We start from the raw sequence: 12,688 nt of genomic DNA on the forward strand, positions 1-12,688 counted from the left end.
GCGTTTCAGCATTTGTCAGTATGAAACCACTCGATATTTTTGAGGAGACCTGGGTACAATTTACGGCTGTGCTCCTTGCTTCTAAAGCAGATGTTTTTGAGGGGAAGTCTGCAGCTTGATAGTGGCAACAAAACCAGGCGTTTTTCACAACAAAAAGACAACTGTGGTCTTGTTTGTGGTGACCGAAACTGGTATTTTTAGCTGAACATTATGTTTTCCTTACCCTGACCAAATGTTTTTGTGCCTTAACCTAACCAGTGCAAAAGCACGGCAATGTGACGTGAAAAAAAAAAATAAAATTGAACCTGAATAAAGTTACAGCATAAAAAGGTCAAAGTTTTAACTTATCAGTGCTTTTTGCAGAAATGTACGGTGCAGACATTTACTCTGGTGTGTGGGTTGTTGAGAAATTCTGATGGATGGATTTTCACTATTTTGTGTCACTGAGGACCAAGTATTCAGCCTCAGCCCTCACTGTCCTGTGAGCGCTTCAGCTTGAGTAAAGGCTTCCTCCACCACCGCTGCTGACTTTCCTGCTCCAGCAGCAAATAAAACATTCTTGTGTGGCCTGACCTCACCAAAAACCTCAGTCACCAGCAGGCCAAAAAAAAAAAAAAAAAAAAAATCCAACCAGACGCATCATGTGTCTCTTGGCTGGAACAGGCCAAAGTCCTATTTATAATGAACCTTTAACAGCATGGAGTCGGGCGCATGCGCGCTGGGGGCTGGATTGTTGCAGCCCCAGACAGGGCGGCCCGTTACCAAGCAAGCACTGCACCGCGCAGGGTCTGACAACGACGACAGCAGCGGGCACCGACACAGGGAATACAGCCAGCGTGATAACAACACAGACTCTCCTGAACACAGTGAGTATCGTGAGGAATCCTTCCGACCAGCCCGCGTTGTTTGTGCCTCCTTTTTTCTTGTGCGTGCGTTTGCGGGGGGTTGTTTTATTCCCACGCAGGGAGGATATTTATTTCCCGTGCACTGACAGTCCTGAGGTATTCCGGGAGGCCTGTAGAGGGGGCCGCTGGTGGGGCAGCAGCAGCAGCAGCAGCAGCAGTGAGCGTTGCGGCTTTTTTTTTGTATCCAAAAGGCACCCAGCAAACGGCCACATTTATTGTTCTCATCTCGGGCTTGAAATGTCAGGGCCCCCCTCCTCCTCCTCCTCCTCCTCCTCCTCCTCCGCCCATTTGTCCTCGCTACACTCCGGGCTTTGCGCCCTGGATTTTGCTGCAGTCATTACCGGATCTTTTCTCACAGGCCTGGCACATTTCTTTTCTGTTTTTTTTTTATTTTAGGGGAGAATAGAGCAGCTCTTTCATGCGCCCTTCTCGATACGACCATCTATTAGAAAATGAAAACGCACTGCAGGATGCGCGCCTGACGCAGCTGAGCCTGCGTGGATCCGTCCTCAGCAAACAAGATGTATTGCTTGTTGTTCGGTTTGTAAGTTGTAATCGTGTAATTGCTGGCTAGCCGAGCCCCCACCCCCACCCCCATGGGAGCCTGCTGCTGGTGTAACGCACGCTGCTGAGGGTGCATGCACAATATTATTAGTGGCACCATCACCAGAAATCACCGCGGACGCCTGGCCCGCTGCGGGGACGCGTCATTCGGTCGCCACTAGGAAATGTGGTGACCATGCTGTAATTCCTCCCAGAGTCGAGAGTGACCTTAAACTATAATCTTTTCACAGTTTGACTCGTGTTAAAGTGGGTGTCAGGGTGTTACAGGCCCGTTTCTGACGCTGGAAGGTTTTTTTTTTAAATTAATTCATTCTTTTATTTATTTATTTATTTATTTATTAGCAAATGCAGGCAAAGTGAGCACAGAGGGGTGGCGAGGGGCTGCTGCCAGATGTGTAAAGCTGCTCACAAACATCAGGATATTTCTGTTTAATCTAGGCGGGAGGATTATGCTGACCACACGTGTAGATTAAAAACTGAAACTGTAAAGATACAGTCTCAGGCGACTGTGTTGACAGTCCCAAATCGAGGGGGTATTTCACTTGTTGTCAGTGGGTTTTTTACGGGCCCTGCCCTGCGCAGCTGCAACTGTTTCTGACCCAGCCAGAAAAAAAAAAAAAAAAAAAAATCCAGTTCCAGAACCGTCCAGAAAGTACAGAGACCCTCCCAACACACTGAATGATATTTTTTTTAACAGTTTGCACTGATAATGGCAGGGTCGAAATTAGTGCTACCACAGTGGATCCCCCATCAACAATCAGATCAAGAAATGGGTTAAGTGAAATTAGTCAAATAAAGCAGGTCCATGATTAGATCAGGAGCTGAAACAATGAAAGCCCGGCTGATATTCAGTCTTTGGGGCTGATGCTGATATTAATATTATACTGAGTAAAATAATTGCGATAGTGATGTATCGGTTGATACATACACACCCACACGCAAATGTAATATATGTACATATATGGAATTCCAGTATATGATATTTATTTGCAAATCATGTATGAAACCTATTCCCAATTGGAACAATTTCAAATATTGACAAACATGACATAATAAACAAACCATACATATATATATGTATAGCATAATATGCACATATCTATGAAGGAGTCATCAGACTGTAGCTCGACTAACAGATATGTTTTCAGGATGTTGTGGCATTTACAGACAGATATAAGATCAGTAAATTGCTCTGTATTGATAAAATCCTTACTTGTAGCTCTAAATAAGTATTTCAGTTCAAGTCCAAGAAGTCTGTTAGGTTGGCTAAAGGTTACATGGCGGGCAGCCTGGTTTAGTAGAGGGTTGGATCCTGACAGATAGAGAAGTGCCGCGCTTGATTAAAGGATTAGAACACCCGGTGTGTGTCTATTTGCATACAGTGGCCGACAGACAGACAGACATGTGAAGTAATCAGTTTGAAATATTGTGATTTGATTCTGGTCGTTCTTTGCCCCATGACCTCACTGTCAACCAAAGTCCATTCAGAGTTTTTGAGCTCTAGCTCGAAGACAAACTGAAGGAAACTGACTCCCTTCTGACTTCTTCTGTTGTTTCTTTGCAGGTAGGGGATGGCAGTGAATGTGTACGCCACATCGGTGTCCATTGACAACCTCAGCCGACATGACATGCTGGCATGGGTCAACGATTCTTTGCATCTCACCTACACGAAGATCGAGCAGCTCTGTTCAGGTAAGGCTGGAGCTGCGATTAAAAAATACTCAGACGTAGCCCAAGATTATCTGTAGCGGCCATCGTCAGTGTCATCACAGTCCAGGTGACTGTCATAAAGTCAGAAGTATACTGCACATCCCCCTATCTATCCATGTGTTTTACATCCATCAGTCAATGTATTTCCTCAGACGGCCACAGCATGTTTCAGTAAGTTATTGCAATGAGAGGAACTTGTTTGCTTCTGATCTTGGGTTATCCATGCCTGTGATCAGTACCGCTCAGCAGAACAAGACATTGAAAACTAATTGTTGTGTGTTTGTGTTTTCCAGGAGCGGCGTATTGCCAGTTCATGGACATGTTGTTTCCAGGTTGTATCCTTCTGAAGAAGGTCAAATTTCAAGCCAAGCTGGAGCACGAATTTATACACAACTTCAAAGTCCTTCAGGCAGCCTTCAAAAGGATGAGTGTCGACAAAGTCAGAACACTTTTGTTATCATTTTTGATCATATTGAAGGTGATTTGTTGATGATGTCCCTACTTTTTGCGTGTTATATCACAGTGTTTCCTGTTTCCACCCTCCAGATTATACCTGTAGAAAAGCTCGTAAAAGGGAAGTTCCAGGACAACTTTGAATTCGTGCAGTGGTTCAAGAAGTTCTTCGACGCCAACTACGACGGGAAGGAGTACGACCCTTTACTAGCCAGACAGGGCCAGGACGTGGCCCCTGCCCCCAACCCAGGTGATCACTTTATCCACAAACCAAAGAGAAATCCAGGTAAACCACACAGTTCTGCCTTTGCTGCACGGTCTTCCTGAGCTTTGGATGGCCTCGAAAGCGCTCCCTGCAAGCGAGTGGTGTGAGCAGCACGATTCACAGAATGACTGCTGTCCTCTTAGATCCATCTCACTGCCCGGCACTCACAAAGCAACATGATGGCACTGTGTAGGTATGACTGAGTCACTACTGGGATAGTCGCCACTGTGACTATTGGGATGCAGCATTCATGGGGTTGAACATCCAAAACATGCAGCTCCAGTTGTTATCTGCTGTCCCGATTCTAATTGATCATGGTCTGTGATGCCAGAAGTCCTGCATCGAGCAGCTGATGCAACAGCTCCATCGCTCTCTAAAAGCTGGACTGACAAGAGAAGAGAGTTTTTTCATTTTACTAACAAGGGTAATGTCAGCTTGAACAGCCTTGCTACGTCTCTGTGAAAGCTTTTTGCTTGAATATCATGGCGGACAACCTGATTTGACTTGTAGAGTGTCATTAGCCTGGTTAAGCAGCGTGGTTGTTAATGGGCAGACTGCATTTTAAAACAACAGCATTTTGTTGGCATGTTTTGAATTGATCTGAAACACCTCTGCTGAAGCACTTATAGAGGTTTGGCAGGACGCAGATTTTTTTGTCTGATTTTGACTTAAATCAGTTTCACTTTGAGGCATCTTAATGTATTTGTTAAGTTCTTAATAATAATTTGGATTTCTAAAATCTGGCAACCCAAATTTGTGTCTTTTATTCCGTTGTAAAAAAACAACAATTTGAAATCCTTTCACAAATATGGCATACCAAAGGCACAACATTATGCTGTAAGCTGATATCATCAGCTCTCTATAATGTGCTATATCCATCGCCACAACGCTACACAGCAAGTATAAATGCAGCCAATCCCTTTTTAATTCAAATAAAAAAAACAAAACATGTCTGATCACCTCTGACCACTCCAGGACCACAGAGAACATCTCCAACAGTTCCCAAAAACATGCCAACACCACAGCGGGTCCAACACAATGTTCCAGCTATGAGGAAGAATCCATCTTTGTCTAGAAACGGCGGCAGCGACGCTGAGATCATGGAGCTAAATCAACAGGTAGGGTTGCCTCGAGATGAGGGACAACTATACTCTGAAACCACATCATCTTTGTCTTTGTGCGCGGTCACTCACTGTTTTCTCTCTCCTGTCCAAGTTGATGGAGCTGAAGTTGACTGTAGACGGACTAGAGAAGGAGAGAGACTTCTACTTCAGCAAACTACGGGACATTGAGCTGATCTGCCAGGAACACGAGAGTGAAAACAACCCCGTCCTCAGCAAGATAATTGACATTCTCTACGCAACAGAGGTATCTATCCATGATCAGCAACAAATACAGGCTGCGCTGCACCGTTTCAGTCAAGATTCAAGGGTGTATTACTATAGAGAGTCAAAGCGAAATCTCAACCTCTGGGCTCTTAAATAGACCTAATTCAAACACTGACGTTTTCATAACTGTACTCAACAGTATGTTGCGTGGCTCGATCCATATGTTTAGATGAGGATAATACTGTTCTTTTGGGGGGGCCATTTCTCAGTAGTATAATCCAGCTGCAGCTGTAGTACGAACATGAATGAAGAGTGGTAACAAAGTTGAAGTGAATTGAACTTGTGAATGTGGTTTTGTGGGCTGGCTGTGTAACAGTAGTGACCAAAAACTAAAAACACTGACCCGAGGCTCCGTAGTGTGCATAAAGACGGCAAAGTTCAACTCCATTCTGTCGGACTATTGCACAATTTCAGCTCATGATATTTATGCATAAATACATTTTTAGATGTTACGTTTGCAGGATAAGAGATTGCAAAGGGTGAGAGAAGCGAATGGAACAGCGGAAAAAAGCATTTCGAATCGAAAATAACCTTAAAAATACCTCATTTTGTGTGTTTTTTAGGAAGGCTTTGCGCCTCCAGAGGACGAAGACCTCGATGAACAAGCTCACCTGGACCAGGATGAATACTGAACCCGTCGTCTCCCCCCGCCCTGACATCTCCATCTCCACCTCCATCTTCCCTCTCCTTTTTCTTTTTCGCCCTCATTTGTTTTCTACTCTGCACGCTCTATAAATACTCCACCATTATCCCTGCTCTCTGTCTGTCTTTTTCCTTTCTTCCTCACATGTATATCTGTTTGTAACCTCTCCCCCATCCGCCCTCTGGCTGTCATCAAACTATACACACAAACACACACAGACACACAACTACTCTGCATCATCATCCGCTGCTCCCCCCCCCCTTTGCCTACACAACAGTAACGTACAACATATCCCAGTTATTTCAGCATGAGTAACACAGAACCAAGCCTGGCATGGAGGTTATTATGGAAAAACAGTGAATTTTAAGTCTGTAAATATTGCCGACATTGCGATTTCTGAGAGGACAATGTCTTTTGCTCGTTATGGAGTTATTTATTTTGCCTTTGGTGCGCTGTGAGACTTCTGTTAGAGCGCAGAACAACGCTGCTCCGATGTGCCATCAGGACACTCCCCCGAGCGACTCAAACTGTAACTGAAGTGACTTTTTAATAGCAATTCTTTCTTATTTATTTAACTTATATTTCCTTTTAGATTAACTATCTGTAGCAGACGATTGGTGCAAAACCTACTGTACATGAGTTGAAAGCTGAGGCCATGTTTGTTTTTATTTTTGAGCTGCGGTTTGTGCTTGAGTCAGCGTCAGGCTTTTTGTTTTCTGTCACGGTGGGTTCATGGCATGTAGAAACGCTGAAGGAAATCCCTTGGTGTAATGACTCGAGGCGTCTGATCAGTGCTCCGCGATTTACTCGTTATTGATCAGCAACATATCTGAGCATGAGAATGTTACACATTGACTGTGAATGAGTGATATTTTGTATATGTATGTCTTTTGTGTGGAGATTTTTTTGTCCGACGTTGCACGATCCTGGTAAAAAACAAAAAAAAAACTGCAGTCGCGTCTTGAAGGCCGACGTGAAGACGCCTATAAGTTTAAACGTTAGAGGTGGAAAGCCACCCGCAGACTGACAATATGGTTAGAGATTATAGCAGTTCTAATGCTTTATTCTAAAATATAAGGGACCCTGACACAGAATTAACACAAACACATTTTCCACATGACAGCTCTTATCATGTGTTTCTTGCTAATCTTGTGTTTTAAACTTTTGATTTGCTGTTCCGGGTGTATGAGTTGCAGTTTGGAAGAAAGCCGGTATGAATGAATCCGTGACCAGTCGACTGGTCATGATCCGCATCCAGTTAAACACAAGGAAGTCTCCTAGTCCTTCCCCAGCAATTTTTTTTATTTTGCAAACTGGCTGTCATCTGCTCTGGAACTCGCGTTCATCAACCATGCAAACATCTACAGAACACTCATCTTTTGAGTTTTGAATAAATAAACCGTTGTGAAATAAACGGCTGTGGTTCATTTGGGTGAGAATTGACTTGTGATGTAAGAATGAGTCCCCTCACATGGAGCCACATGTGAAATTTAGCCCACAACTTACACATTTTTTTGGTTTGTATATTATATTTATTATATCTGAGATTGTGAAAACTAGATTCTTGAGAGGGACAAAAGATGAGTAGGATGAACCTGAGAGCAGATTTTTCGTTTTAATGGGTGTGCTCCCATCTCTGCAGTGTTGTAAAAAGTACCAAAAGCTCTTGAATAAAAGCAAAGATATTATGCTAATATATTACTTTGGTAAAACTGAAAGTAATCCGCAAAGTAACAAAAGTAACCAAAGTCACTGAAAACATGTAGTGGAGTAAGAGTTACAGTATCTGCTTCCAAAATCTTGTGGAGTAGAATAAAGTACAGTCCTAAAGAGAGAGAGTGGCAACAATGGAAGTTCAAAACGCTGGTGGATCACATGGTCCATGTAACCTCCAAAAGTTCCCTGAAGTGCTTAGCGGTCCATAGAAAACACTAGGAAAACCACAAGAATCAGTAAATAATGGTCAATAAATGCTTTGCAACTTTTACATGCTTGTGTTAACTGATTCTAACTCCATTATGTTTACTAAACCTGTAAACCAATAAATTCGTAATATTTTCTGTTGTTTTTTATTTACGTTATGACTTGAGTGAGGCAGAGTAACAGTCAAACAGACAAGTCTGGACTGACAGCAGTATTATGATAACTGTTCTAATTGGAAATCCATGGCAAATGAATTAAATTTGAATTTGAATTCATTGCAAATAAATGGAATTCTATCACTATTTGTTAACTATTCTTACTTGTCCCAAACTTACTACACTCATTGATGCATGATAAATCACAGTCTTGTTTTTTCCACAATGCCCTTACCACAATGAATTCCTTAAAAACAGTATCTAAAGTCAAACAGATCAGCATGTCAATCTGTTTGTGTCATTTTCGATATGTTGTCCTTGAATAGATTCTTCACCATGGTATGCTGTGCTGCACTGGGATGCTCCAATCGCTCAGAGAAATGAATGTAGCATTGGTGGCTAAAGTCAGAAGTAGCAATTTAGCCACCTTCAAAGATCTAAACAACAACAAAAAAAATATGTGGGCTAATCATATTCAAACTATGCACTTGCATTTTCACACACTTTTAAATACCACACCACTGGGAAGTTTAAGATTTTTTAATTAAAAACAGAGAACACAGAACAGGAAAAACAATGCAAAAACCAAGGGAAGGGAAGGACAAAGACTGGTTCCTCCCTCACAGAGCTTCCAAATGCAGTGGGTGTGTTGGAGAAGGAAGCTCTGACACTCTCCAGCAGGCTTCCATCATGCTGTGGAGTAAAAGAAAAGATCATCAGGAGATTTATTAGTTGAAGTTGCGAATTGAAGAAAAAAAAAAGGAAAGGAAAAAAACAACATCTAAGAGATGGCCACCTTGGAAGCAAGAGCCAAATCAAAAAAGTGAAAAAGAACAGTGTCTTAAGTTCAACATCAAGCAACCCCAGAAAAGCTGACAGTGTTTCAGGACAAAGCATCACTGCCCCTCCACCTACCTGTATCAGGCAAACATCACTGTTCCACCAACTACCAGAACCCAGCTACCAAGTGCTACCAAGTGTTCCTGATATTTTGCCCTCTCCAAAATACTTGAGGGCAATATATAAGCAACAACTGTTGAGATAATGCAGTCCAGCCCAGCACCATCACCCGCTCTGACCTCAACAAATAACATAAAGTAGAATGAACACCTTTCTGATAATGTCAACAAAAACTGAACATGTATAAGATTTAAAAAAGCAGAATTTATGGCACTGCATGATGTTGCACATGCGTATCAAACAATATGACTAATAGCAATGGTTATGTGTAGTATTTTTCCTTAATTATATTGCAAGGTAATCACACTCCCTACACATTTATAAATTGACAGCGTTGTATTTAGAGAACAGAATTTACAATTTAGCCTGTTGCATGTGTTGCTATCGTTATACAGTATGCTATCTTAAACTTTTATCTGTTAATATTCTCTGAATTTTCTAATCTAGACGGGGACAATCCGCCAACATACTTAATTACTCATGTCAATTTAATTCCGATGAACTACTGATGTGAAAATGTCATTCTTTAAACGTTTTACCTTGGTCAAGTGTTGCTCCGACCGTGTGCTCCATAAGAGTTACACTGAACGGTAGTTAATGAAAGCTAACTTCCGGGAACATTTGCGGGGCTCCATGCTCCGCCATTACTGTGAAAAAACTGAACCACTGCAATAAACGAAGGTGGCGCCACTCTCTCTCTCTCTCTCTGTAGGACTCTAGAATAAATTAGCAAAAAATGCAAACGTCACATTGTGGCGTCATGGACCTAAACATTTTTGCAATTCCTGAAGTTTTTATGAATGACCATTCATACTCTATTTGTCAAGGCTAGGTGCACCTATGTATACAACGGGGGATTAGCTCAGATGGTAGAGCGCTCGCTTAGCATGCGAGAGGTAGCGGGATCGATGCCCGCATCCTCCAGTTTTCGTTTTCTTTACCGGGAATTGTTTTAAACACTAAATAAATATAATATGCATATAGTATAAGTAATACTATTATTAAAGTACAATGGACAATATCAACATTACGCTTCATTCCCATGCTGAGTCATAATTATTAGAGAAATAGTTGTAGTTATGAGATGTAAGAAACAGCAAATCTATGGGGAAAAATAAATAAGTAAGACATAAAAAGTCACAATTGTGAGATAAAAGAGTTTAATTATGAGTTGCCAGTTAAAGGTATGGATTAAGGTGACAATTATTAGACAATAAGTCGAAACTGTGATACAAAAGTCATAATTTCGCTTTCTATCTCACACAAAAACCCTGGCTACAACCGCGCGTATGTACGCACGCATAGGCTTCACAGTAATAGCAAATAAAAAACACTACACCCTGCATTAGTTTATAACCAGCAGACATGGTAAGGTCGTTAACGTCAGGTTAGCGGACCATGTTTAAGAAGAGCTTTGGACGAAAATCGCCTTTCTAAAGTGCGTCACTTAAGTTTCTACAAAAATGTTAAGCATAACTGTCTATCAGTATTCAATGTATTATTAAGCCTCGCTGTGATCCATAACATGTCAAAAGTTAAACTCTTTGCAGAGAAGATTAACCTACCAGCTCTTATAGGGGCTTCGGTGTTGATACAGAGCTGGCTCAATATTTAACTAACAGTCCCATTTAGTACCAGCAGATGGCACCACAGCACCATGTGTGATGGGATCTTCTCTGAGGGGGCCAGTGAACGTGATAAATATCTATGAATGTTGCGAAGAGGCCTATTATGAAGCATCCTGCAAACATAACACAACATACTGACCCCAAAAAACGTTCAATTCGACGAGACGACTTCAGGACAGGTCGTTTGCAGAGGGGGAGTAGCTCAAATTGTAGAGCGCTCGCTTAGTGAGAACGACGGGTCTAAATGTAAGTCACAGTGGGAGGAACGTGATTGGTCAAAAGTAAGCCCACAAGGAGGAACGTGATTGGCTGATGTGGGCTTACTTTGGGCTTACTTTGGGCTTACTTTGGCGGAGAAAACTGGATGCAGGAAACGCAAATCAAGAGGTAGAAGGATCGATGCCCGCAGTCTCCAGTTTTCCTTTTCTTCACTGGGAATTGTTTTAAACGCTAAATAAATATAATATTCGTATAGTACAGAAATACTATTATTAAAGTGTAATGGACAATATGAAGATTACGCTACATTCCCATGTTGATAAATGCCTATCAGTATTCAGTGTATTATCAAGTCTCGCTGTGATCCATAACGAGTCAAAAGTTAAACTCCTTGCAGAGAAGATTAACCTACGAATCTTTTAAAGAGCTTCGGTGTTGATACAGAGCTGGTTTAATATTTAACTAACAGTCCCATTTAGTACCAGCAGATGGCACCACAGCACCACGTGTGATGGGATCTTCTCTGAGGGGGCCAGTGAACGTGATAATTATCTATGAACGTTGCGAAGAGGCCTATTATGAAGCATCCTGCAAACATAAAACAACGTGATGACCCCGAGAAACGTTCAATTCGACGAGACGACTTGAAGGACAAAACGTGTGCAGAGGGGGATTAGCTCAGATGGTAGAGCGCTCGCTTAGCATGCGAGAGGTAGCGGGATCGATGCCCGCATCCTCCAACTCAGCTTTTGTACTTCCACTATATGTCCAAGCCTAGCCTAGCAAAACCATGTCACCTGGTCATTTCATCTTTATGTCGATCCTAAACATGGTGTCCGAAGGATAGTAGGTCAAATAATACTGACAAAATAGATCTATGCCAAATATTTTTAATTTCAGACATAATTCCACAGATACAGAAATTGATTTCGACCTCCTGCAGGTACAACTTTACCTGACAACACCATATGTTGTCTTCTTCACAGTTTTTCCTATCTAAGCTGTATATATTCAAATTAGGCTATCAAAACAGCCCAAATGTATTGTATTTGTATGTTTGTAATGTATTTTTCAATTTTTTTTTGTAAAAAATACCCCCTAAAATATATATATTTTTTCTATAAAAGACTGAAATGTCTTAAATTTGTCAATGAATATATTTGGGATGTCATGTTTGAGACCCAGTGAAAGCCGCTGTCACTGGAGAGTGTGTATAAAAACATGACGGTCGAACAGATGACGTTAAGATTAGAAACGTTTGTAGTCGCCACTTTATTCACAAATTCAAAAGACAGACAAATACTGCACACTGATGAGATCACAATAAACCAGCACAAAGGTGACAGTCCTGCAACAGCAACAACCACAATAATTGTAATGATAATAATAATAAATAAATAAATAATAATGATTTTAGCAAGATAAACCATCATTGTGAAATAATAACAAATTCTCCCCACTACATTGCAGTAATGGATTTTAGCGATAACACGTCAATTTGAAAATGAGCTTGCCGTATTGAGTGCTGCAGCATCACTTATAATCTACAACTTGATGGTGTCTTCTGTCAAGTGGCAAAACTCTTTCAAGAACACAAGGAAAACTTACAAGGGAAACAATTTCTCTGTGTGTGTGAAACAGCAAAATCCAGCAGATATCTCAGGCCCCCAACATTTTCTTCACCATGTAACCAGGCATGTTGTAGAGGAAAAGACCCAAGATGGCCAGCAGCAGGAGGGCAGTGACGATCTTGATGGTCAGCCACCTGTACTGGTCACATATCAGGTGCTTCGCAGCTTTGAATGGGATGAGGAACCAGAGGAGGGCGATGTCTGGGCGGCTGGTGGAGCACAGAGACAAACAGTGCGTTAGAAA

The 12,688-nt window shown here is 41.7% G+C and overlaps 1 protein-coding gene, 1 long non-coding RNA gene and 2 other non-coding genes across 7 annotated transcripts; 3 read left to right on the top strand and 1 right to left on the bottom strand.

The window, feature by feature from the left end:
* The first annotated feature begins 734 nt into the window (after window positions 1–734).
* On the top strand, window positions 735–7,342 carry mapre3a (microtubule-associated protein, RP/EB family, member 3a). 2 transcript variants are annotated; one of them, XM_037072715.1, is made up of 7 exons: window positions 735–866; window positions 3,034–3,161; window positions 3,473–3,618; window positions 3,726–3,918; window positions 4,873–5,015; window positions 5,113–5,265; window positions 5,849–7,342. In XM_037072715.1, exons 2-7 carry the CDS (start codon window positions 3,041–3,043, stop codon window positions 5,915–5,917), a joined length of 825 nt encoding a protein of 274 aa, XP_036928610.1. In that variant the 5' UTR covers window positions 735–866; window positions 3,034–3,040; the 3' UTR covers window positions 5,918–7,342. The 2 variants fall into 2 exon arrangements, with proteins under 2 accessions (XP_036928610.1, XP_036928611.1); XM_037072716.1 differs by having other exon boundaries at window positions 3,726–3,882.
* A 1,189-nt stretch (window positions 7,343–8,531) lies between these two features.
* Window positions 8,532–10,830, bottom strand: LOC119005167. Of its 3 annotated transcripts, none has more exons than XR_005070403.1 (3): window positions 10,734–10,830; window positions 9,506–9,682; window positions 8,532–8,699 (listed from the first exon to the last, which is right to left on the bottom strand). It is a non-coding gene; the product is annotated as an uncharacterized LOC119005167 (long non-coding RNA). The 3 variants fall into 3 exon arrangements; XR_005070402.1 differs by having other exon boundaries at window positions 10,532–10,827; XR_005070401.1 differs by lacking the exon at window positions 10,734–10,830 and having other exon boundaries at window positions 9,506–10,523.
* Window positions 9,818–9,890, top strand: trnaa-agc. Its single transcript has one exon. It is a non-coding gene; the product is annotated as a tRNA-Ala (tRNA).
* Window positions 10,831–11,480: 650 nt separating the features above from the next.
* Window positions 11,481–11,553, top strand: trnaa-agc. The gene has a single exon. It is a non-coding gene; the product is annotated as a tRNA-Ala (tRNA).
* Window positions 11,554–12,688: the final 1,135 nt, after the last annotated feature.

The sequence above is a fragment of the Acanthopagrus latus genome, chromosome 16 (genome assembly GCF_904848185.1).
Source record: "Acanthopagrus latus isolate v.2019 chromosome 16, fAcaLat1.1, whole genome shotgun sequence".
Taxonomy (NCBI): Eukaryota; Metazoa; Chordata; class Actinopteri; order Spariformes; family Sparidae; genus Acanthopagrus; species Acanthopagrus latus.